The 25,057-nt window shown below is 37.6% G+C and overlaps 1 protein-coding gene across 8 annotated transcripts in view; it reads left to right on the forward strand.

The window, feature by feature from the left end:
- Nucleotides 1-23,118, forward strand: part of CUNH2orf76 (chromosome unknown C2orf76 homolog) — a 66,188-nt gene extending 43,070 nt beyond the window's left edge. For all 8 annotated transcript variants that reach the window (XM_037523241.1, XM_054699633.1, XM_037523242.2 and 5 more), the window contains 5 exons: nucleotides 2,421-2,565; nucleotides 4,099-4,149; nucleotides 10,446-10,483; nucleotides 15,257-15,338; nucleotides 22,809-23,118. In XM_037523241.1, the coding sequence (XP_037379138.1) occupies nucleotides 2,433-2,565; nucleotides 4,099-4,149; nucleotides 10,446-10,483; nucleotides 15,257-15,338; nucleotides 22,809-22,885 (381 nt within the window). In that variant the 5' untranslated portion in view covers nucleotides 2,421-2,432 and the 3' untranslated portion in view covers nucleotides 22,886-23,118. The remainder of the gene's footprint in view (nucleotides 1-2,420; nucleotides 2,566-4,098; nucleotides 4,150-10,445; nucleotides 10,484-15,256; nucleotides 15,339-22,808) is intronic.
- Nucleotides 23,119-25,057: the final 1,939 nt, after the last annotated feature.

Consider the following 25,057-nt stretch of genomic DNA (forward strand, 5'->3'; position numbering starts at 1 on the left):
GGGGCCTCCCCGGTGGCGCAGCGGTTGAGCGCTGGGTTGCGAAGCTGCCCGCAGCCTCTGCAGCTCTGGTTCAATCCCCGGCTGCTCCCCGGCCACCGGAGGAGGGTCCCACATGGCGGCCGCCCGCTGCTCCCCTCAGCAGTGTACCTTGGTCCTTCTGCCTGCTCTGCTCCCCGCTCTGGCTCTGGTGAATTCTCTCACCCTCCCGCGCTTCTGACTGTACCCAGTGCTTGTATAAATAAATAAATAAATAAATAAATCTTTAAAAAAGAAAAGAAAACAAAAACTAGCTCTGGAAAAATAAGCAAAGTAGACAAACATCTAGCTAAACTCACAAATTAAAAAAGGGACAAAACTCTAATAAATAGAAATGAAATAGAATTTTGAACAGACATCCCAGAAGCACATAGGCTATTAAGAGATTACAATAAACATCTACATGCTAATAAATTGAATAACCGAGGTGAAGTGGCCAAGTTCTTAGAAATATAGAAACTTCTGAGACTTAATCAAGAAGAAATAGAAACCTGAAAAGGTCCTTTACCAGCATGGAAATTGTAGCAATAATTAAAAGTCTCTCATAAAACGAAAGCCCAGGTCCAGTTGGTTTCACTAGTGAATTCTACCAAGCCTTCAGAGATGAACTAATATTTATCCTTCTCAAACTCTTTCAAAAAACTAAGGAAGAGGAAATCCTTCTTAATACATTTTATAAAGCCAACATTACTCTATTACTAAAGGCAGAAATGACATCATAAAAAAAGAAATTTACAGACTAATGTCCCTGATGACAATAGATGCAAAAATCCTCACAAAATCTTAACAAACTGAATTCAACAATATATTAAAATGATCCTACATCATGATTCAGTGGGATTTATTCCAGGGATGCTGGGATGGTTCAACATTGGAAAATTGATCAATGTAATTCACATCACCAAAAAGAAAGAACAATCATATCCCATCAAAAGATGCAGAGAAAGGTTTTGGTGAAATTCAGTATCCACTTATGATAAAAATCCTCAAAAAATGTGGATGGAAGGAACATACCTCAACATATTAAAGGCCATGTACAGCAAACCCAAAGCTAACATCATATTCAATGGTGAAAAACTGAACACTCTTCTTTTTTTTATTTTTTATTTTGACATTTATCATTTTTTAAAATTTTAAAACAGTATTTGCTTCCCCCACCCCCTCAGATAGAATCCCCATAGAATTTCCTTCCCCAAGGCATCCCTGTACCATCACCACAGTCCCCTGTACTCCTCCCTCCCTCCCTCTGATCCTCTTCCTCCTCCTCCCCTGCAGGATGTCTCTGGTTTATAATTGTCTGTTTTTGCTTTGTTGTGTTTTGTACTGTTATTTTTTTTTTTACACTGATGTCTTATTTGGTTCCCCTATATTCCTGTTATAAGTGAAACCATATTTTTCTTTTTCCTTCCGGCTTAATTCACTGAGCATAATTCCTTCTAGCTCTATCCATGTTGCTGCGAATGGCATGAGTTTATCTTTTTTGATTGCTGACTAATATTCCATTGTGTATATATATACCACGTCGTCTTGATCTTGTCATCTATTTTTGGGCATTTGGGTTGTTTCCAGGTTTTACCTATTATAAATAGTCCTGCAATAAACATAGGTGTACAGGTGCTCTTTTGAATCACTGTTTTTATGTCCTTTGGGTAGATCCCTAGGAGTGGAATTGCTGGATCGTATGGTAGCTCCATTTTTAGTAGACTGAGGAACCTCCAGACAGCTTTCCACAGTGGTTACACCAGTTGGCACTCTACCAGCAATGTAGGAGATGAACACTTTTTTTTTAAAGTCAGGTACAAGATAGGGAGGTCCACTTTCACCACTACTATTTAACATAGCATCAGAAGTCCTAGAGAGAGTAATCAGACAAGATTGGTATTAAGAGAAGGATATAAAATTGAAGAAGAGGAAGTAAAATTATCGCCATTTGTAGATAATTTATATAGAAAATCATAAAGATTCCACTAAAAAGCAATTACAAATAATAAAATGTGACCTCCTGAGAGTTGACTCTAACATGAACAAACCTTGTCTCAGGGCCAAGTGAGGAGGCCACTGCCCTACCACATTCAAATCACTATGCATGTCATGTGTCTATTTGGCAACCACGTTTCTCCCCTTGCGTGTTCACACACCCTGTTGTTACTCATGTTCACCTTCTGTATTGGCAGTTTTCTGTTCATCATCGTGGTTGGATAAGTGGAAATAACCTAGGAACCCTAATGGTTACCCAGGAATCTGGTCTGGGTTTGGGGACTCCGTTGCTAACTAGATAGTGTGGGAGGGGTGGGCTGGATGCCAGAGGCTGAAGGCAGAAATGCAGGTTTGTAGATCTTTGTGAGTTGATGTGATTTAGACTATTTTTGTGTTCTTGGCCACAGGAATTTCTTCACATGGCTTCCGAGGAAGTGACCATTACTGTTCGCCTCATTCGTTCATTTGAGCATCGCAATTTCAAACCTGTAGTATATCATGGAGTTAATTTGGGCCAAACTGTGAAGGAATTTATATTATTTCTAAAGCAAGGTATGAGATATCTTTACCATTAGTTTTTATTAGTACTTTGAAAAAAATAGTTGCCTATTACATTATTAACAATCCTATGAAAGTACTTTGGAAGGCTATCAGCCTGGGCTCTAAGCCAGCTGCTGTGCTAGGTTTTGGTCTGGGCCTTGGCATCAGTGAAGAACATTATATCCCCAGGGCTCACTTAGTTGTGTGTGTGCCCTTCTCAGTGATTATTTAAGCTTCTCCCCTGCCCCCCGTTTTTTTTTATTAAAAAGTTTTAGGTCTAGATTTGCTTGTAATGACATATGTATTTGGAGGGTGGCTAATAAGTGAGTGTAGTGTAGCTAAATGTGTTCCCCAGCTGGGCACACAGAGGGCCCTATGGAATTATGCCAAGGAGGTGGCCAGCACAGCGGGGAAGTCATGAGAGCTGTTGGTCATTGTGGTCGACCAGACTCACTGGTGCTAGTTTATCATTTTGACTTTAAAATACAGAAGACATGGTGGGCCTCTGTGGTGGTGCAAGTGGTTAAGTCTCAGCACTATCAAGCTGTCTGTAGCCTCTGCAGTTTGATCCCTGGCCAGGAAGCTGACCCCATGGCACAGCAGGTCTCCCCTCTCTTGCCCAGTGCTCCCCTTAGCAGTGTATTTCACTCAATCTACTGTTCTGTTTCCTACTCTGTCTCTGGTGAACCCTCTTACCTCCCACACCTCTGGCCTATACCCCAATTCTTGTATGTATAAATAAATAAATTTTAAAAAATATATAGAAGGCATGATATTCATTTTCCTTTTGATATGTCCTGGATGGTTTCTACCTGTTTTAATTACGAAAGTGTTCTGATCATCAATATTTGATAAAACATGTAGAATAAGCATCAATTATTTTAACTCAGGTGTAATGTATATATTATCTAATGTACAGATCCTAGGGTACAGTTGGTTGAGCAGGGTCAAATGGGGTGTAGACCGGGGGTATGGGGCAGAGGATATATGCATATGTAATTTTGATACATGTCACCAAATTGCCCTCTATAGTGGGAGTTGCAGCATCAGATACTATTAATTAAAACTAATACTGGTGTTTGGAACACTGTTTTAAAAATATATTTACTGTAGTTTGTTTTGTTTTGTTTGCTGAATTAGAGGAATTATATTGTAGGCTCTCTGAATTTTGATGAGAATAAGACTGTTCTAGGTCATTGGTTTCCACTACTGAAGTACCAAAGATCATCAACTGGTTCTGATTCATATGCAAAATAACCTCAAATATATAGAAAATAATGTTTCATACATGTTTACTGTATATTTCATGTGTACACAGATGACACTGTATTTAACAAAATACCAATTCACTGAATAGTGTCATAGAATTTTCAGTTTGACTAATAACAGCTCAACATTTTATCAAATGTACTGTTATTTTAGGTGAACCTATCAATTTTTTCAAAGTAGTTTAGTCTGGATGCATGGGAGAATAGAAACAAAAGACTAGCATATATACTGTGTCTATTTGAATATTTTGTAATAAAAATAATGTTTTTCTTACAGATATACCTGTAAGGAACAACCTGCCACCGCCATTCAGAAATTATAAATATGGTAACCTATTTTTCTTATTCTTTTATATATTAATAAAATTTCACATTAGTTTTATGTTGCTGTAAATATAAATTTGCTTTTCAAAATGAGCTTACTCTCCAAAAACAGTTTGGAAGTTTATTTAGAAATACAGGAATCCTACTATGTTTTTAAAGTAATGGGATTTTGGGGCCAAAAAAGGAAAAATGATTAAATACTAGTAGCCTGAACATGTTATATAGTGGGGGTTTATATATTTTGTTGATTTAAAAATGTGGTAGTAAGGCAAGAAACTGGGTTCATTAATCAGTATAAATATGGTATAGTTATGCAAATAATGACACTAGCCAGACTTTGAATTTGAGACTTTACTTGAAAGTTATGATGTACCTAATAAATATTTCTGTTAATTGTACAGACATTTTAAAATATAAATTTTTTATTACCTTAGATCATTTTTTTTTGGAGAGGCTTTTAATTCTGTTGTCATTTGGTGGAGCAACTTATGACCTAAAATACTTTGAAATCACACTCTTCACCGTGTGTATGCATTTTAATATCCAGTGATTAATTATAAGGTCATGAGGGGTAATAAAGAACTTGTCAGCACTGAGAGGAAAGTGCTTAGATTTATTGGACTTAAAGAATTTGCATCCTAAATATTGAATAAGAATGTCTTATTAAGTTCGGGATCTCTAAGTTTGCTAATTTTCATGAAGCAGGAAGGTTTCACCTAGGACTCAAGCCAAATGCATATAAACATTGGCCCTCCCTTGTGGCGCAAGGGGTTAAGCACAGCACTATGAAGCTATCCGCAGTCTCTGCAGCACAGGCCAGGGAGCTGCCTACATGGCACAGCAGACCTCTCCTGTCTCGCCCACTGTTCCCCTTAGCAGTATATTTCAGGTAGTCTGCCTGTTCTGTTCCCCACTCTGTCTCTGGTAAATCCTCTCACCCCCTGCATCTCTGGTCTATACCCCAGTTCTTGTATGCATAAATAAATAAATCTTTAAAAACAAAAACAAATGAGTATAGCCACAATAAGAATCTACTAGAGGGAAATCCACATTATAATAATATAAGCAAATAATTCAGTTGGCAGTAAAAGGGGGAAGGTAATGAGCCTCCTGACAAAGTTCAGGAAACTGGTAGAGAAGGAGTGAGCTCCTGGCAGCCACCCATCTGCATAGGAGGGGAGATGCCTCTTCACAGAGAGTCCCCAGCAGCTCTGTCAGACCTTGCAGAAGGCTTCAAGGCTATGGGCATGGAGTCCATAAGCATTTCAAGGTGTCTTAAAATTGGCATCTATCCTTATACCACTTTTCAGAGGTATGTTATCAGGACCATCTCTTAGTTTTGATTTAGGAGGGGCTTTCTTCACCTCCAGGTTTTTATCTGTCCTTCCTTTTGCATGTCTATGAGACATAAGAAATGATTACTTTTTAATCAGTCTGTATTTAATTGATCTCACATCTTCATTGCCCCCACCACTCCATCAGTCAGGGTTATTACAATGTCAATATTTATGACAAAGAGAAAGGTATAAAAAGCATGATTAAGTAAATATTTAATGTCTGTATTTCATGGCTTTCAAAGCATAATGTTTTAGGATAAAACCTTAAACTTGGACCAATCTACAGATAGATTTCAAGTTAGAATAGTTACCCTTGGTTTCCTTTTTGGCATGGTCACTGTGTATACAAACATAAGTTGCATGTAACTTATTTTAACAGATAAATTTTAGATAATAAACGCATCAAAGTAGCTGACTGCTAATCATCACACTGGCAGATAATGGACCTTTTGTATTATTTCACTTCATGGCCACCTTTTGGTCCTAGTTTTTTTTAAGTGAGATGAACTGACAGGAAACAATGAATACGTTTATCTGTTAAGATAGCAGAGAACCACTAGGATAGGTTATCTGAGTTTGATAACCTAATGTGCTGTGCAGCACATTAAAAATGTGCTGCTGTGTTCAACAAGAAAGGCCGGAAGTGTTACTTTTTCATCTTTTGTTTTCCTCCAGTATTGTTATATTGCTCAGTGAGAACAAAATACTTAGGGAGTTGGGGAGTGAAAAAGGCACAGTCAGGTTGCAGTTTGCCAGTTGAGTTAAATTGCATATCTCTGTGCCCTTGGGCAAAGGGCCACTTTGCTAGCCCACTGTGAGTCTGGGATTTTTCAGAGCCTCTCATTTAATTGTCATCTACATCTATTATTGATTTCCTTAACCACGCTGTGTATTCCCAAACAGATGTTGTCTTATTTTTGAGACATAAACATTGTATGTATTTAGGGGCAGAGAGGAAATTTCTCCCTAACCCCTGTAGTTTCTTCTAGGCTGGCAAGTAACCAAATAAGTATCAGTCAGATTGAGAAGAGAAAAAAGCAAAAAGAGCTTGTATAATACTATCCATAATAACATGTATACCACCTATACTGTACACATGGGAGAAACCCAGTCAAACTGAGTCTCTCACCAAAATGTCTTCTGTCACCATCTTAAATAATATCGGCTGAGACAAAGGACAGTGGTGGGTAGGGATTGGCAGTCATGGAAGATCACAAGGAAGACCTGGCAATGAGGGCAAGTTGACCTTTATGCAGAGTTAAATTGCTGCCTTCCCTACTGATAACAGTTAGAGATTTGTCTTCCCTTTACATGAGGGAAACATAAAGGGAGACTTTCTTTTTTCTGTAAATGTTTCTTAACTATAGGACAGCCTTCATCCAGCCTTCAGACTGGATGCCCATTTATGAAGTAATATTTCTGCCAAACAGATATATTTGGGGGTGGGGAGTATTCCTCTGCCATGTATGCAATAAATGTTGGTTACTGTGTAGTGTGGGTTTACTAATTCTCTTTGTTTCATAAGGCTTTGTTGAGATTAGATTAGATAATGCATGTATGAACACATTAAGCTCCACAAATATGTTTTCATTTTTATGAGATTACCTTTTTTTTTTTTTTTAAGATTTATTTATTTATTTATACATACAAGCACTGGGTAGTCAGAAGCGCAGGAGGGTGAGAGGATTCACCAGAGCCAGAGCGGGGAGCAGAGCAGGCAGAAGGACCGAAGTCACTGCTGAGGGGAGCAGCGGGCAGCAGGAGAGGTCTGCGCACCATGTGGGACCCTCCTCTGGTGGCCGGGGAGCAGCCAGGGATCAAACCGGCGCTGCAGAGGCTGCGGGCAGCTTCGCAACCCAGCGCTCAACCACTGCGCCACCGGGGAGGCCCTGAGATTACTTTCTTAAGGAATTTCCATTAAGGAAAAAATACCCACAGATGTTTTTTCTGTTAATGATTTTTTTCAGAAGTAAAAACAGGTGAAGGAGATTTTCATTCAACAAAGAGACATGAATACGCCTTTTGCCACCTTGTGCTCTCTCCTTTTTTACCCGCTACCAAAGTTGGAAAGAAAAAGCTGATAAAATTTCTGCTCAAAGCATTTCCTTTTCTGCTAAATTTGTGGCTTTCTTATTTGGCTTACATGACTTTGTAGAACGTATTTGAACAAAGATAACTCTAAAATATTAGCAAAATCTATAGAATGTGATTAATATATAAGATCAAGCATAGTGGTGCAGGTTAAAGACTTTAGGCAAGGTCTGTTTATTAAAAAATTACTACTATTGGCTTCTCTAACTTGTCTGCAATAATAACCTGATGTTTATTATTAATGAGAAAAAAATATAATTAGTAACCCAGAATAATAGATATTCAAAAGTTAAATTTGCTATTTTTCTGTGTGTATTTTAAACTTAATTTTAACAATTGTGGCATATGTGTATTCCTAGTATGCTAAACTAGGTCAGATTTATTTCTTAACAGCATATATTATAGTCCTGTTACCAGAGAATAGGTTTGGGTTCTGCTACCTATCACTACCAAAAGTCAGTGAGCAGAGGCAGGAACTGAACCTGTAAGTACTTTTCTTTTTCATATCACTGGCCATTGACCTGAGAGAACAGCGGGCATAACACCCTGAAGAAACTGTTCTGCCACCTCTCTTGAGCTGGCCTTTTTATAGTGGGTTAAACAAAAACAGTCATAAGCAAACAGCCCATCAGAACAGCCTATCACAGTTGACGTTCAGCCCCAGAACTTGTCATCAGCCTCCTGGTTATCTTGACCCTGGTACATCCAGTGGTGTCAATGTCTGGCACTCCTTTGGGCATCATTAGGGCAGGAATCTCAGTTTAAGCAAGAGTTTTAATTTTAAGAAAACATCATTAGTCATATAGTGTGTACATGCAGCCTAGGCTTTGTGTGCAGAATCCTATGCTAGATATGGTGCCCTGCACTGCCTTACCAGCCCCCTTCAGTCCTGGGATTAGGCTGGTCTTGTATTAAAAATTATAATAGATAACTGAAAGTTAACTATTTTAAATAATGGATAATTCAGTTCTTAACTCTATAGTCACCTATTCTACTATAGTATTATTATTATTATAATAAAATCAAAACCTGCTTTTTAAGTAGATTCATTCATTTTACTCATTGGCTCAAACCAGCATGATTGGTAAAAATGAATTTTAGTGGAAGGTTAAGAGTTTATTCCCATTAATGCTCAGCAAAATAAGTCAGAAAGAAAAAGAAAAATACCAGATGGTCTCGCTCATAGCAGGAATTTAGAAAACCTAAATAAGAGACCAGGAAAAAGAGTAATCAATACAAAGTAAAAATCAAAATCAACAAGCAACTATAAACCAGAGACACGGGGGGGGGGGGTGTGGAGCGGGGAAAGGAAGGACTAGAGTCAAAATAAGGGGGGAGGTGTAATTGTATGGGGAATACAACCAAAATGAAAATGCATACATTGTGCAAAGATGAAAAAAGATGTAAGAATTATATAAAATAAAATATTTAAATTAAAAAAAGTGTTTATTCCCATATAAGAATGGCTGTAATCATATTGCATTTATTGTTAGAGAAAACTTAATTGAAGTGCTAGAAATTTCTGTATTTAAACCTGTTAAAGGCTGATTGCTGCAGTTAGAATTTTATCCATTGTGGAACAGGATGCTGTAGACTGTCTTCAGCATGAACAGCTTAAGGAGCCAGGGAATGACTACTAAAGCAGATGAGGGGGCATGATGCTGTATAATGTTTGAAAACTAGGAGGCAGATATTGGTGTTCTGGGGGCAGTAGCAGCTTTGCTCAGATAATAATGATCCTTGATAGTGTTTGAATTCAGAGAGTGGGATTAAAAAGAAAACAGCATGCCCCAAGTAGAGTCAGTTGTGTTAAGCTTCAAGTCACCTAACCTAACTTAATTGCAGTTTCAACCCCTCCTAGGAGTGGAATTTTAAACCAACAGTCTAGAATTTCTGGGTCAGCACTAGAGAGGTATTACGCCTGATAAGGCCCTCTATGGGAAGGTAATCTTGCCTGAAATAATCTTTCTTTGTTATAGCTTAATTACCTTGTTCCACTTTCTTCCTGCCTATAAAAATCTTCCATTTTTTACAACTCCTCACTGCCTGCTTACTAGATGGGATGTTTCCAGGTTCATTAATCATTTAATAAAGTCAATTAGATCTCAAATTTATTCAGATGATTTTTGTTTTTTAACAGTGATGAATGGTCAGTATGATCATTTGCCCTATCATTCTATCTGCTCTGAGAGATCAATAGACTTTTTTTGCAGCTTATTTTGTTAATGTTTGTCTTAATTTAAGACAAACTTTTTTTTTTTTTTACATTATTTGCTCCTCCTTGGTTTATTAATTCCAAAATATCAGAATAGAGTAATGTGAGTGAAATTGTGTTGAATTGACTTTAGGTTATGTAGACACACAAGTTGTATGTATCAAAGATCAAAGATTTTACAGTATCTTTATATAGTGAACTTTAAGTTGAATACTTGCAAAACTAATTTTTCTTTTAGTGCATACTGGTTTTTTTTTTATTTTTTTAAAGATTTATTTATTTATTTATACAAGCACTGGGTACAGTCAGAAGCGCGGGAGGGTAAGAGAATTCACCAGGGGAGCAGAACAGGCAGACAGACGGAGGACACTGCTGAGGGGAGCAGTGGGCGGCAGGAGAGGTCTGCGTGCCATGTGGGACCCTTGCCGGCTGCCGGGGATCGAACCGGCGCTGCAGAGGCTGCGGGCAGCTTCACAGCCCAGCACTCAACCTCTGTGCCACCAGGGAGGCCTCCATACTGTTTTTTCAAATGAACCTGGTCATATGCAAAGAATTTAAATCTCTCAATTTCATAGTCACTCTTCTATCTCACTTTTATAGTTTGAAGTGAAGTTATAGAATAATCTTTGTAAAAATACAACTTTTTTTTTTTTTCAGATAAACTAAAGATTATTCATCAAGCACATAAATCAAAGGTACGTTTCAAATGTATTGTTATATAAATGACATATAATCTATGTTGTTGGTTGACTTAGTGAATAAGAGAACATATATATTTATAAAATATTTTCTGTTATAATAGCATTTTTATTTTGTAGGTAGGTATCTTACTTTTCCATTAAAGGGTAAATAGTCTTTTAAGTCACATTCCTATTAGTAGTAGATGCTTTTAAAAAAAGTGCTAATTGAAAAAGCATCCATATTCTATATCAAGCAAATATTTGACATAAGGTAAGTTTAAAACTTGGTAATCAGGTTACATATAAAGAAAACCACTACTATCTGGAAATCCAGTATCTTTGCCCTTCTAAATTCTGTTCCAATAAGAGAAGATCCAAAAACAGATAAAAATCATGCGCTTATTATGACTTGACTCTGTTTTTCTTTAAAGGTTCATTTATTTATGCATATAAGAACTGAGGTGTAGGCCATAGGTGTGGGAGGGTGAGAGGATTCCTCAGGGACAGAGTGGGGAGCAGAACAGGCAGATCTACTGAAATACACTACTGAGGGGAGCAGTAGGCGAGACAGGAGAGGTCTGCTGCGCCATGTGGGATTCTCACCAGCTGGCCTGGATCGAACCCGTGCTGCAGAGGCTGTGGACAGCTTCACAGTGCTGTGTTCAACCGCCTGCACCACCAGGGAGACCCTGTTTCTCTTTTCTTTTAAAGAATTTTTGTTATTATTTTCTGAGTATTAATTTTTTTTTATTCCAAGGATTGTGTATACATATTTTTCAAATGCTTGGATGTGTCTGGGATGTGATGTGAAATCTGCACTTTGTATGGATGCTAGAATATTCCTCTGCTATATCTGACGACAGACTCCATCTTTTTTCTCTTCTCTGGGCCAGGAGTATTTATTTCAACTTTGTTCCTAAATGTGGACAACAGGAAACTTGGTCTTTTGTAGAAGGGGAAAACAAATATAAAATAAAGTTAAAATGAAAAATAAGTTCTTTGAAAAGTTCATAAAATAAAATGTGACACATTTTTCATTGTTGAACTTGTCAAATACTCTTGTTTTCTAGAAGGAATAACTAGTAAATTATTTCTTTATCCTGATGAAGACCTTGTTCATAGTATTCAAATAATAAGTATTATGACATTAAAGAAATCATGGAATTTTCCTCCTATAGTTGGAAATATCTAAGAATTATTTCTTATATTTAAAACAATTGTTCCATCCTGGCTTTTTAGAGTTGTAAAATTAGAGCTTATTTTTCCATTGAACATTTCGTTTGTTTATGGAAAGATTCCCAAGGCAAATTAAGTCATTTAGAGTATTTTTGGATTCTGACTTTACAACTTTCATCTAAACCATTCTAGTCAAACAGAATGAATGATTCTTAAGTTTCCTCTTCAACTTTATAAGGAAAGGTGTCAATATAGTTTTACAGATATACTTTTAAAACTTCAGAAAATTTTCACCTGCTTATCCTCATTTGTGCCTTATTCTACTCCCACACAGTTTCTTCATCTCTGAGCAGTGCTTATCCAGCAGCTTGGTTTTCAGTGCCGCTGTAATTTTAGTCTCCTTCCTTAGCCAGAAGGTGAGACTTATCAATAGCCTATCTCTTAGAGAACTTGTTCACAAAAGATGTGTTTCCCATTCCTCAAATTTCTAAGTTAGAAACTAGAGACTTTTTGAATTATAGTTATCAGGTGTTCACAGATGTTTCCTCCTCTCACCACACTAAAAAAGCTGTTGATACCTTCCCACCAGAGCCTTCTATGAGATGAGGTGTGTGTTAATGTTAATGTTTGTTGAACCAATCAATCAATAATAGTGTAGTGCAAATAATAACTATGATTCGTTTTCAAGAAAGTGTGTGTGCGTGTGTGTGTTGTAGACTATAATGACTAGGTTATTTGTAAAGTTAGAATAATTCCAGTTTGTGAGTTTGGATACCAAACTCATAATAGATAAACCTGCTAAAAGTTTATGAAAGAAAGAAGTCATATCCTGGACTTTATAAGAAATATGCACAATCTCTAAGAAGAAATCTTTAAAATATTAGCAGGGACATTCAGTTGAGACTTACTGAACTAAATCCTTAATGTTCAGCATTTTATTCATGTAAAATTCTGCCTCAATTTTACAAAAAAATAAACTGTGAAAAGAGTTCTAAAATAAGACTGAAACAGAAATACTTAGGATATTTTGAATGGAAAGAGGCAACAACATGAACATGTGCCAGTTTTCTCTTGATTTATGTATTTAGTGCCCACTGTAGTCGTGTATATATGCATGTATGTGTGTGTATGAACTGTAGCATATAAAACTAATATGCAGGGCCTCCCCTGGTGGCGCAGGCAGTTGAGCACCGTGCTGTGATGCTGTCCACAGCCTCTGCAGTGCTGGTTTGATCCCCGCCGGCAGGCTAGGGTCCCACATGGCCCGGCAGACCTCTCTTATCTCACCCGCTGCTCCCCTCAGCAGTGTATTTCATCAGTCTGCCTGTTCTGCTCCCCACTCTAACTCTGGTGAATCCTCTCACCCTCCTGCACATCTGGCCTGTACCCCGGTTCTTGTATAAATAAATAAATAAATCCTTAAAAAAATGCAAAAAATAATGAAGAATAATCACAGAGAAATGGGAATTACTAGCTCTCGCATATTAAGACATTATAAAACTGTGGTAATTAAAGTGTGGTACTGTCAGCTAAACTGTTAGTTCAATGGCACAGAAATGAAAGTCTGAAAAATGACCAAAATGTGTAGAAGAATTTAGTATGTAATAAATATGGCATTTCAAATTTATGGAGAAAATATGGCAGATTCAATAAATGGTATTGGGATAACTGGGTAGATATCTAGAAACAATTAAGTGGGATCTATAACTTTGTCTTTATTCCAAAATAAATAAAACTACCAGTTAAGGACAGAGATGAAACAGATTGTGTATGATTGACAACTTGCAAAATAAAAATTACACTTAATCCTTGATCCAACAATTCTACTTCTGGTATTTATCTTTCAGATAAAATTTGTACAGTATGTTAAATTACACACACAAGGGTATTCATTGCAGGATTGTTTATGGTTATAAGATGTTGGGAACAACCTAAATGTCCATCAACAGAGATTGAAATGTCTATCAAAAAATGTGTGTGTGTGTGAGAGAGAGACCCTTCAATGGAATTTCTCACTAGTTTTTTTTTTAAGATTTATATTTTTATTTTATTTATGCATACAAGAACTGGGGTGTAGGCCAGAGTTATAGGGGGTGAGAGGGTTCACCAGAGGCAGAGTGGGGAGCAGAACAAGTGGATATACTGAAATATACTACTGAGGGGAGCAGCTGGCAGCCAAAACAGGAGAGGTCTGCTTGCCATATGTGTTAGCTCCATGACTGGGGATCAAACTCATGCTGCAGTGGCTGGTGATTGCTTGATAGCGGTGAGACTTTAACCCCTGTGCCACCAGGAAGGCCCCTTTTCTGCAGTTTTGATGAAGTTTAAGGTAGCTCTTGCTGATTTAGAATGGATTTAAGTTATATTTTAAGAGATGAAATTAAGATGTTAGAACACAGCACATAATGTGCTTTTCGTGTGTGGAAAAAGTTTATATCTCTGCCTGCATGTATATGGACAGAGACAGTCTCTGGAAGGATACCCTGGAATTAGTACAAGTTCTCTGGAGGATGGATAGGGGTTGGGAGAAGACTTTTCACTCTCTATCCAGATAGACTTGGAGAATTTTTTATCATGAATATGCATTGCCTATTCTAAAATTATTTTGTTTAATTGGGTTTGTCTTTTCCCCATTTTAATCTGCACTGGAGTCCAAGCACCTGTGCTCCCAGTCAATGAAGTCATGAGCTGTGGAGCATGACTTCTGGGCATCTGTTTTGGGTGTTGAAAGGCCTTTCTGTTGACTCTCCTCTGAGCCTTATCCTAGGAATATAGGATACGTTGGTAAATAGCTGTGTTCTTGTTGACAAGTGGCATGGTGTGGGGTGGGCCCAACTAGCAGTCACCTCTATTTACTAGTTAGGAGCAGATACCAACATAAAATTTTCTCCTGTATTTCTGATTTGTAAACATCATTGGAGAGAATATATTCCCAGTTCAAATCCCACAGAGAAATGTTATAGTTAGTATCACATGTGACCCAAGTGTTTATTAACAGTGGCCAGGATTTTAGATATGTGGCCTTATGAGGTAAGCTTGCTTCTCTCAAAAGTCCAATTAGCCAGAGCTCAAACCTCAGTTCCAGGCGCCCCGGCCCTTTTCCCTAACCTTTCTTCTTCCTCCTGAATTACAGTGAGGGTGGGAGAGAAGATGACAAGTTGAGGCTGGTGGGAAGATGACACAAGGGTTAAAAGTTAATACAGGGAGTGCTTGCTGCACAGCCAACACTGGGGTTTAGATGCCTCACCTTGTTTCATCCTCACCATGCAGCAACAGAGCAGAGGCATTCTTTCCCCTCTATTATAGATGAGGAAATGAATCTAAGGAAGGGTTTGTTGAGAACACACACCTGGGTGCTGTTGGGGCCTGAATTTGACCTGAGTCGAGCTCCGGAGTTCTCTATTTGCTAAAGCACTGTGTCCCCAGTGTTCTGCCTCATGTGTGCATTTACTAGGTCCTGACTGTTCACGTCTCTCCTTTCCTTAATGAAAGTAGTATGTGACTTAGGACTTAATGTCCTGACCCAAAGTACAGTTTTATGTCTTCAAGAAATCTTACAAAATATGAAACGCATTTGAATACTGATAAAATGCAAATTTTCTTTCTTTCTAGACAAATGAGCTTGTGATGAGTTTGGAGGATGATGACAGACTCCTGTTAAAAGAAGAGAGCACCCTCAAAGCTGCTGGAATTGGTGAGGAAAGGCTGTGTGGTGCTGGAGGGAGCTCTTGTCTCCTGGCTGGTGTGTGAGGCCTGTCTGATGAGATTATCATAACCCACCGCAAAGGAATGCTACCCTTGGTGCTCTTTACACTGCCTGATAATTATTCAGAGGAGAAGGCTGAGAGTGATATACATTCAGATCATTTGACTGAGGGCAGCAGATATCTGCTCTCCAAATGTTCAGAATGCAAATAGTTCTTCTCGGAAGGTATGCTCAGAATTCTGCTGAGGGTTATTTTAAGTGATTGACAGGTTATTACTTACTTAATAACCTACTTACCCTTATCAAAATCATTTGAACTGATGGTTTGAGAGAAATGGACCTGATAGAACTAATGTGGAATAATGAAGTGAGATGTTGTTTGTATAACATGCAGCGTGGTTTACGATAGTCATCCAGATTGCTCAGGGCCGACCAAGTCATGGAATTTCAAATAGGAGCTTTGTGTGTGCAGTTGAAAATTGCCGATTTAGCCTTTCAACCTGGAATATGCGTGCTGTTCTGTTTTAAAGAAATGCTACGTGACATGCTTTGTGACCATTAGATGTCACTCTAATTCTACTTATATGTACACTTAGAGCTGCTCTTGCAATAGGACTGACGATTTTAAGAGCTCTGTGAACAGTTGAAGGCATGCCTCTGACATTACCTTTGACGCTAATGAAACAGCACAGGTCTCACTTACGTTATAATTACTTAGATGCTGGTTAAGGAGAACTCTGAGGTCCATGATAGGAAACCTTACATTTTTTTGATAGGTGTCCTATTGAGTAATTGTAGGCACATATTTTAGGAATTCACTTTTGAATGGTACATGTAGCTAAAGTGGGTTCCTGACTAATCTTCCAATTAAATAAGATTTTAAATAGAAGGTTGTGAAATCTTAGACTTGTTTTCTGGGTCTGCACTACTGGCTAGATTTTGTGTCTTTCCATACTATGAATATTGATTGTTATTATTTGAAAAGGCATTTTTAAATTTGAATTTTATTTATCCAAATGTTATTATGTTATTATAGCAGGTGACACCTTTTATTGAGACACAATGGCAGTAAGAAGTTAGCCTTGTTAAAGCATAAAGCTATAATAAATATAACTGTCCAGTATTGATATGGGAATTGGCAGATAGCTCCATGGAAAAGACTGAAAAAATCCAAAAGCAAAATAAGAAAGAAATAAGATTGACAATATGATAAAGTTTTGACATCTCAAACAAGTGGGGAAAGAATGAATTAGCCAGAATGAATTTGGCCCATTGCCAAAGCATTTGGGAAAATAAAATTTAAATCCTTATCTCAGTTTTAATTCCAAAATATATCCTAGATAGATAAATGTTATAATGTAAGCATGTTAAAAATTAAAATGTGGCTCAGTAGTCTCATAATCTTGGGAAAGAGAAGAGCATTATCTTGAAGGCAGAAGCCATAAAGCAGGGAGAAGTAATGGATCTGACTACATAAAACCCGAAAAATGTAAACAGATATAAAGGAAGAAGCATGCTTATAAGCAAAAAAGAACACTTTTGCAACATATGACAAATAAAAAGTTATTAACTGAGTTTAGACAGCTTCCTATGAAAAGGAAAAACAAAATATTCTACTGATAGAATAGCTAGCAAGCATGTGAAAATAGGTACTGTTTATGTGACACTAGTCTAGGTGATTAAGACTTAGAGACTGGAGCCAGGCTGCTTGGGTTCACAGCTTCATTCTGCCACATACTGTCAGGGTGACCTGGGAAGAGCAGTAATTATAAGGCCAGCGGACATGAAGAAACGTGGTAGTAGCCAGGGGAGTGTTAGAAGTGCATTCTCTCTTGTAATGCCATAGGGGCTGTATACTCCATCTGACATTTGTGTAGGTCGACCGGAACGACTTTCTCAAAGGTCACTCTCTGCCTGTTCCCTACCCAGCAGGAGTAAACTTCCTCTGCTCGGTGACTCCCATGCGGTTGTGGTAGGTCTCCAGGGGGGCTCTCTCTCACTTTCCTTGTTTGTGAATCACTACTGTAGAGCCTTATTTATTGACGATATAGAATACATTGTGTGATACCATTATTGTTTAAAAGTGTATATATTTACATGTCTCGATGTGTAATGGAGAAAAGATCATAGACCCAGATTATAGAAATGGCTTCTTGGGGGTGGGGGGGCATTGCCAGTAGTTGTTTTTTTCCCTTTCTTCTCCATATTATCTAATTGCCCTTAAATTGTTTTGCTTATAGTTTACAAGTCTTCCTTGTAAATTAAGGAACCACTTTTAAAGAATAAACTTCTAAAATTGTAAAAAATTGGTTTGGGCAAAGGTTTTGCATTTTACTTGCTTTCTGAGCTTCTATAAAACCATTTAGCCTCTCTGAGTTTCTGTGTTGATTTCTGTAAAAAAACAAAATAGAAATAAACCTATTTTGAGTGTTGTCATAAAGATTAAATGATGTAAAGACTGTATAGAAAAGCATCTGGAGCAATGCAAATAATCACTTTTAAAACACTTATTTGGAAGCCATTTTGGAAAAGACAGGAAATGTTTTGCATTTATCAGAAGACCCAGTTTTTGGCTTGTCATTAATTTCAGACTTACGTAATATAAGTCATTCTTATTTAAAGGCTGTAGGTCTTTGATCAGAGTCGGATGTACTTTATGGGTTTCCCACTAGTTTGGAGGTGGTATAAGAACTTCAAGCTGCCCTCCGGCCCTGGCAAAATGGTAGCCTGGTCGGGGTGACTTTAGTACCTGCGGGGAGTGATTTCATCTCCCACATGTTCTTCCTATTGCCTAGAGCAATGTTGCTGTGCTCAGGAGAAAAGCCACGGTTGTACATGGGGAGGGAGGTGCTGGTCTCTGGAGAGCAACAAAAAATTCTAAGTAGGAGTCTAGTTGTAAAAATGACACTTGAAGTGTGTGATTTTTCCAGGGAATTTTCCCTCCCTTGGTGCTGTCTCTAGTTAGGTTTTTAAGAGGTTTAAGAGAAAAATTCTAAGTTGTCACTCTCCCTTTTTACCACATGATCTTCCTGTAGGGCTGTCAGTCTGCTATCACAGTCAGTTGCCATGGGAATAAAGCCAATATAACAAATTTATCATTATGACTTTTCTGCAAAATACATGAAAGGGGAAGAAAGACTGTGAGGGGGGAAATTAGGGGAACAAACCTGCTTGAAGATTTCTTTTTTCGCAGAGAAATTCTCCAGGTCCCACTCTGGCCTTTTATCTGCATTGCAGATCCCAATTGTATATTCTATGCCTGACGTCAGGGGAAGTTTTTGCTTGTGGAGTTAGTGCTAAAATACATAAGTAAAAAGCTTTGCTTTGTGGGCAGAAGAGGAAGCCTTTACCTAGAATTGTTATTTATAACAAGACTTTACCTTGTTATTAACAATTGTAGTTTTAAGGACTAGTTCCCCAACTAGCACGTTTGCATGTAAGTATTTTGGGCGTGATATTTCCTCTTTTGCTTTGCTACATTCTACTACTATTATCTTTTGAAATCTTCCTCTCTGGCTTAGGCAAGAAAGCGTGCAGGGTAACTCTTCTAAAACCTATTGTGTTTCATTGGAAATAACTGAAAACAAGATCCAATGGGCCAAACCTAGGTGTTTATCTGAAAGAAGAGTTCACATCCAGCCAGACCCTGTAATAATCCCAAATTCCCTTGTGATCTGTTTTCATTTCCTAAGTCACTTGTGTCGTCTGCCCACAACCAGAGCCCCATCTTCGTGCCCAGCACCTTTTGGTTCTCTCATATGTACAGGTGATATTGTGGGACGTTTTGGGTCTCACTTCTTCATTAGGATCCTGTTTGATTTGTGGTTCCTTAAGGTTTCGGTCCCTCTCCCATTCTGTGCTGGGTAGTGATATCTTAGGGCATATTTGTCTTCCTCCTTGACAGCATGTTCAGGTGGCTGTTCTTCATGTTAACAGCCAGAGTCTGGTTCTCAGCAGAGTACTAGGCCCTGGGAATTTGGGATTCCAGAGCAAGGGGAAAAATGATTTTTCTCTTTTTATCCTCCGCTCACTGTTGTGGAAATCATAGGCATGTGTCTGGTCCATCAAAGGTCAGATTTTTTTTTTTTACTTTCTGTTTTCTTCAAACTAGTTTGAAATATTTTCTGCCAGCTGATGTAAACAGGAACAAATATAAAATATTTTAAAATACTGAAGCAAATGTGAAATAAAAGGCACAGTAGTTAAGGAACTCTGTTGGATTGCTGGCCTCTTTTGGTGAACATTAAAAAGATAACTTAGTTGTGAGCATGGTTTTGAATTATTTTTACACTAGGGTTTTATAAACCTGGAAGGATAGGATAGTCTCCTAGAGCAGGAGAGATTGTGAAGCTTTGTCTTCGTGATCTCAAATTGCTATCAAAACTACATCCTGTCCTTCCTGTATATGTATTTTTTTGCCAATAACCTGCAATCATTATCATACTACAGCCTGCCCTACTCATTAATTACCTGGCCAATTATTAATTATCAGTGTATGTATCTCAATCTCTTCTCAAAGTTGTTATGCCTTCTACTTTGGGTGTCCAATAGTGTGATGTTAGTGACTTAGAAATTATGCAATAAATACTCATGAGTTTATTGAGATAAACTGGTTGAGGAGTATAAATACATTGGATTTAGTCTTTCTTGAGCTTTTATATTTAAAATAGGTTTTTGTTCTTTTATTTAAAGCCAGTATTATTATTTTCCTGAGAAAGGGATGTGTGTGTGTGTGTATCTCCAGTGTAGAAACGTTATAAAAGTATTAATCTTATATCCAAAGTTTGAATGTCCTGGCTTATGTTCATTTCATTAAACTTGAAAGGCAAAATTAAAATGATCCACAAATGTACTTGGAGGGTTCTTACTTGAATTTCATTTGATAGTGAGACGAAGGGATGAACTGGCAATATATTTATTGGATTTTAGATTGCACATTCATTTCAGATTCACATGCCAAGGCACTATGCACCCGAGTGCACTGCCGCCTGCAGCACATTTAATTTAAAATCAGATGCCCTAGGGGACTGGCACACAGTAGACTTCTTGAGGGTTCTTCCAGATCCATTTAAAATAGAATTTGGGAAGCAAGAATTTAAGGGATAATGGTGGAAAGGGTGATAATGTAGAGGTCCTCAAAAATCGTTTATAATTCATTTTCACTTTAATTGGCAAATAAATTTACAGTGCAAGTGCATGGAATCTTTCAAACATTTTCAACAGAATAGAATAGATTTTAAAAAAACCATATATTCCTTTTCTGTTTGAGGATCACATCACTAAGGTTTAGAATCCATTTTATATTTTACTTTAGAAAGTTCGGAGTAGCTAACTTAATTTGTGTGTTGTTTTCCAGTTTGCTAAGGGTGAAAATGTATTTATCAAATTAAAATATTTGAGTTTAATCCATTTGTCAGTCTAATTAATTTTCCTGAGAAAAAGAAAAGCCTTCATCTGAAAATAAAATCATTACCTGAGATGATCTCCACTTGAGCCTGTATTATGAGAGATAGTATAAATACTTTATATAAATAATAGATTAATCTATAAGTTAATTAGACCCAAGAGAACCTACATGTCAAAACAAAAATGCTTTGTCAGTTCTTTCTTTACATCAGCTTATTCTGAACTTATTATTACCATACTGAAGAGCTGTGCGATGTATTAGTTTCTCAAAAGGGGTACAGATAAATGTACTGCAGGAAGTGAAAATTGTAATTACAGTTAGCATGTATTGAGCAAAGTGCTGTGTGGGCAAAGCACTGGGTAAAGTACTGTATGTAAATAGCACATTGTAGATAAAACCTTCCTCTGTGATTATTAAAGACAGGGGTGCTTTTGCTCATTTTCCATTAGAAGGATGATTAGAATCATTTGCAAATTATATAGGTCTACCTTTGGGCTTTTTTCCCTTTCAAAAAGGAAACCCCTGGAGGCAAGATCTCAAAATATCTTATCTTTGAATATTGAATTTTTTAAAGCCCCCTTTTCAACATTTTGCTGATTGTGAATACAGAGCCTCTTACCCATTCTTTTGAGTGCTGTTTTCTTGTAAAATTTAGCTGTAAGTTCATTAATTTACCATTTGCCCAGAATACTCTTATTTACAGCCTCTCATTGACTCCCGGTTTCTCTGCAGTGTCACAGTCCCCCAATTCTGCCCCCTGGGCTCATTGTGACAGGAGTTTGTAATATTTTCATCAAGAGTCATCTTCCTTTCAACCTGAAGATGTAGGACTGGGATGAGGACCTGTGACTATGGGTGATTTCATTTTCTTTCACCATTTCTGGATTTTCTCTAATGAGCATGGGCAGCTTTTGATTGAGAAACATTAAATTTGATAGTCTTAAAACCAGCAAAACCATTTTTAATGAAATGTCACGCTAAGCTCTTTAATTTCATTCTTTTGTGATAAATTCTAATGATGAGATGAGAGTTCTAAACAGAAGAGACCCTGGTAATCCTCGCCATCCTTCCTTATTATCCTTTTTTATTCGGCTTGAAGAGTGTTACTTGTCTGTTTTTAGAGGATATGTTAATTGAGTGCTCAGTATTCATTACAAATAATCTTGTCTGTTTTCTTGTCAAGATTTTGAAGGCCCTTTTGCTCTTTCTGTAAAAGCTAAGCAGACTGTATTAACTTCTGGTTTAATTTAAAAAACGAATGTGGAACTTGTTGGCGCAACACCTTAAAGAATTGCATGTTTAATAATTGGAAGGCTTTCCATCAGATTTGTCTCCAGTCTGAATTAATAATGTTGCTGACTTATTGTTTTAGAAGACAGAGTCCTTGACCTGCTAGGTTGAAAGAATTGTGACTGCTCTGAACCTTTGTGGGTCCTTTAGCTGCGCAGTATCCCCTGTGAATAATTAGAGGTATTTGAAGGTATTGCGGTAGAAGCCAATTTGTGTCTTTCACTTTGCATATTGTTGAAGCCTCATGAATTAATCATAAGCGGGCAAAAATTAACTTCTTCAGACACATATTTTGATGGGTCATGAGGGAGAATGTAAAGTGATCTGTAAAATATTCTACTGATTCTCTAAGTATTAAATTATTATACCTACAGGCTAATTTCAGGGGGAAAAAGAGTTTTTCTTCCTCCTTCAATATCTGAGTAGCAAATTTAAAAAAAAAATAAAGGATTTTTATTGTCTAAGACCGTTAAGAGGACTATACATGAGCAATTTTATGATTTCCTGACAACTAGATTCGTGTGTTTAGCTGTTGTTTTTAATTTTTCCACTTTTCATTTTACTTTTAAATTATTTGAATTCTGGATTCTTTTAATTACAACTTATACTTCTTATTGATTTAGTGAAACGTGAAACCAAACAAATAATACATCTTTCTCACTTGAGGGGCCTAAAGTCCCAAATCAAAGTAATACAGATTTCCATACTTATTTAAAAATTTCCATTAAAATTTCCCCCCTTTCTGTTTTTCTGTTTTTCAGCCAATGAAACTGAAATTGCATTCTTCTGTGAAGAAGATTATAAGAACTACAAAGCTAATCCCGTTTCATGCTGGTGAAAACCTCACAGGGCTTCCTTTTTTACATACCTGTATTAAGCTCTTTATTCCACTAGTGAGTTTTTGAAATTGTCAAATAAACTTAAAAAGTTAATCCTAAGCTCTGCTATTTGAGCTAAAATCTGTGGTGGTTTCTCTCCTGCAGGTCTCATATTTTTCTTTTTCCTTTTTTGTTATAAAAGGGTATATTTATAAGAACATTTGATTTTTTTTAAGTGAAATAAGTAGTCATTCAAAAATCCTCACAGAATGTTATTTTTTCCATCATAATTTGTTTTTCTGAAATTCGGGGATCTTTTGGTGACTTGTATGTTAGTTTCTTTGAAAAGATTTTATGACTCAGGTCATTCTGTTTATTTTGTACTTTTTCCATAGTTTTCCATTAGACTTGCTGTTCCTCTGTTTGCTAGCAGAGATGGTAGAGTCTCTTAAAGCCATCAGTACCATCTTTTGACTCACAGTGATACACACCACCATCCATAACACTAATTGTTTGTATATTTGGGGAGGTTTTCTTATGTACCAAAGTTTCTTCTCTTCTTCATTTAGTATTTTAACTTTACAGTTAACATTGCTGGAAAAAAAAACATTTTCTTTTCCATGAGCCGTTTTTCCTGACTTCAGTAACAAACTCAATAGAACCAAATTCATTTATTTGGAAACAAAAGATAGATGATGTTTGCACTTCTGGAAGAAAAATTTTCATGGAGAACAAGTGTAAGTCATGGAAGTACAACTCTACAAAGTACATAGTATTTTCAAAATAACAGTACTTTTGGTGCCTGATGGTGCTGACCTCTGCACCTGAAGTGTAGTGGTTCTGAAGTTGGTTGTGGAGATGTTGGGTTCAGAGAGCTGGGTTCTTGGGTTTCCCAGGCAACTTTCCCATGAGAAAGAGATGTTATTTTTTTTTTAAAGATTTATTTTATTTATACAAGAACCGGGGTACAGGCCAGATGTGCGGGTGGTTGAGAGGATTCACCAGAGACAGAGCTGGGAACAGAACAGGCAGAATGACCATAATACACTGCTGAGGGGAGCAGCGGGCGAGACAGCAGAGGTCTGCTGTGCCATGTGGGTTTCTCTGCAGCCAGCCAAGATCGAACCGGCACTGCAGAGGCTGCAGACAGCTTCACAGTGCTGTGCTCAACCACCTGCGCCACCAGGGGAGGCCCAAGAAAGAGACGTTAGTTATATTCAAAAGGGAAGCTTTGTTATAAAAGGGAAGGAAAGGTAAAGAATGCTTGCACAAACACAAGCAAAAGGCTCCCGACAGGGACAAGTCTGCTGAAAGAAATCTGCATAGTCACAGGCAGGCAAGCTTGGGAGGAGAGCTGCCTCTGCTGCTTTGCAAAGGGAGAAAGTTGGTTTTGAGGTGCACCTGCATAGGCACAGGTGGGCAGAGGGCTGCTGTCCCTTGCCAGTGCAGAAATTGCACTGATCAAGTCTTCTCTTTGGGAAGGGCTCATTCCTTTGTGGAGTTGTTGACTTTTGTTAATTTTGAATAACTGTAGAATTTGAAAAGGACCAGAGATTCTGCAGTGGTCCTCAATCTTCATTTCCTCTTTCCTCTGGGAGGGGTTCATCCCTTCTAGGGTATGGCTAGGTTGATATGTAAGGACCAGTGATTCTCTGCAGTGAATCTCAGTCTCTTTCTCCCACCTCTGGTCTGCAACTCATGATATTTTCTATAGCAGTCTGATAATTGCTCTAGAAGTTGGTGCCCAAGGATTTCTTGTTTCTATAGCTAGTTTAATGACTTTGTTAATCTCTTCTACCTCCACCTCCAACACCTGACATTGAGTGAGCCAGGTTTCTAGCGTTGGTTTCTTTCCAACTTTTCCTTCACAAGTTCCAAAGGGACCTCTAGCCAGAGTGTTATCTAGTCAGAACTCTCAGAGAGGCTAGTTGATTCTAGAATCCTGAAGGGTTACTCCCTGAAACCTTAAAATTACCAGTAGAGTGAAGTTGTTTAATTATGGTGGATGTTAACTTAGGAAAACCTATTCTTTTTGAAAAATCACCTTTGGAAGTCTGGTTAACTTAATCAGAGGATTCTTTGCTTTGTCGCGCATTCTGTCCATAACATGCCAGAAGAGCCAGAATGACTGGTAGAATCTCTGGGACTTGGTGAATGCTGTGTGTAGAAGTGCAGGAGAAGGAAGATGGAGA

This window comes from Talpa occidentalis, unplaced genomic scaffold, assembly GCF_014898055.3.
Source record: "Talpa occidentalis isolate TD23 unplaced genomic scaffold, MPIMG_talOcc4v2.1 talOcc4.3, whole genome shotgun sequence".
In the NCBI taxonomy this organism is placed as follows: Eukaryota; Metazoa; Chordata; class Mammalia; order Eulipotyphla; family Talpidae; genus Talpa; species Talpa occidentalis.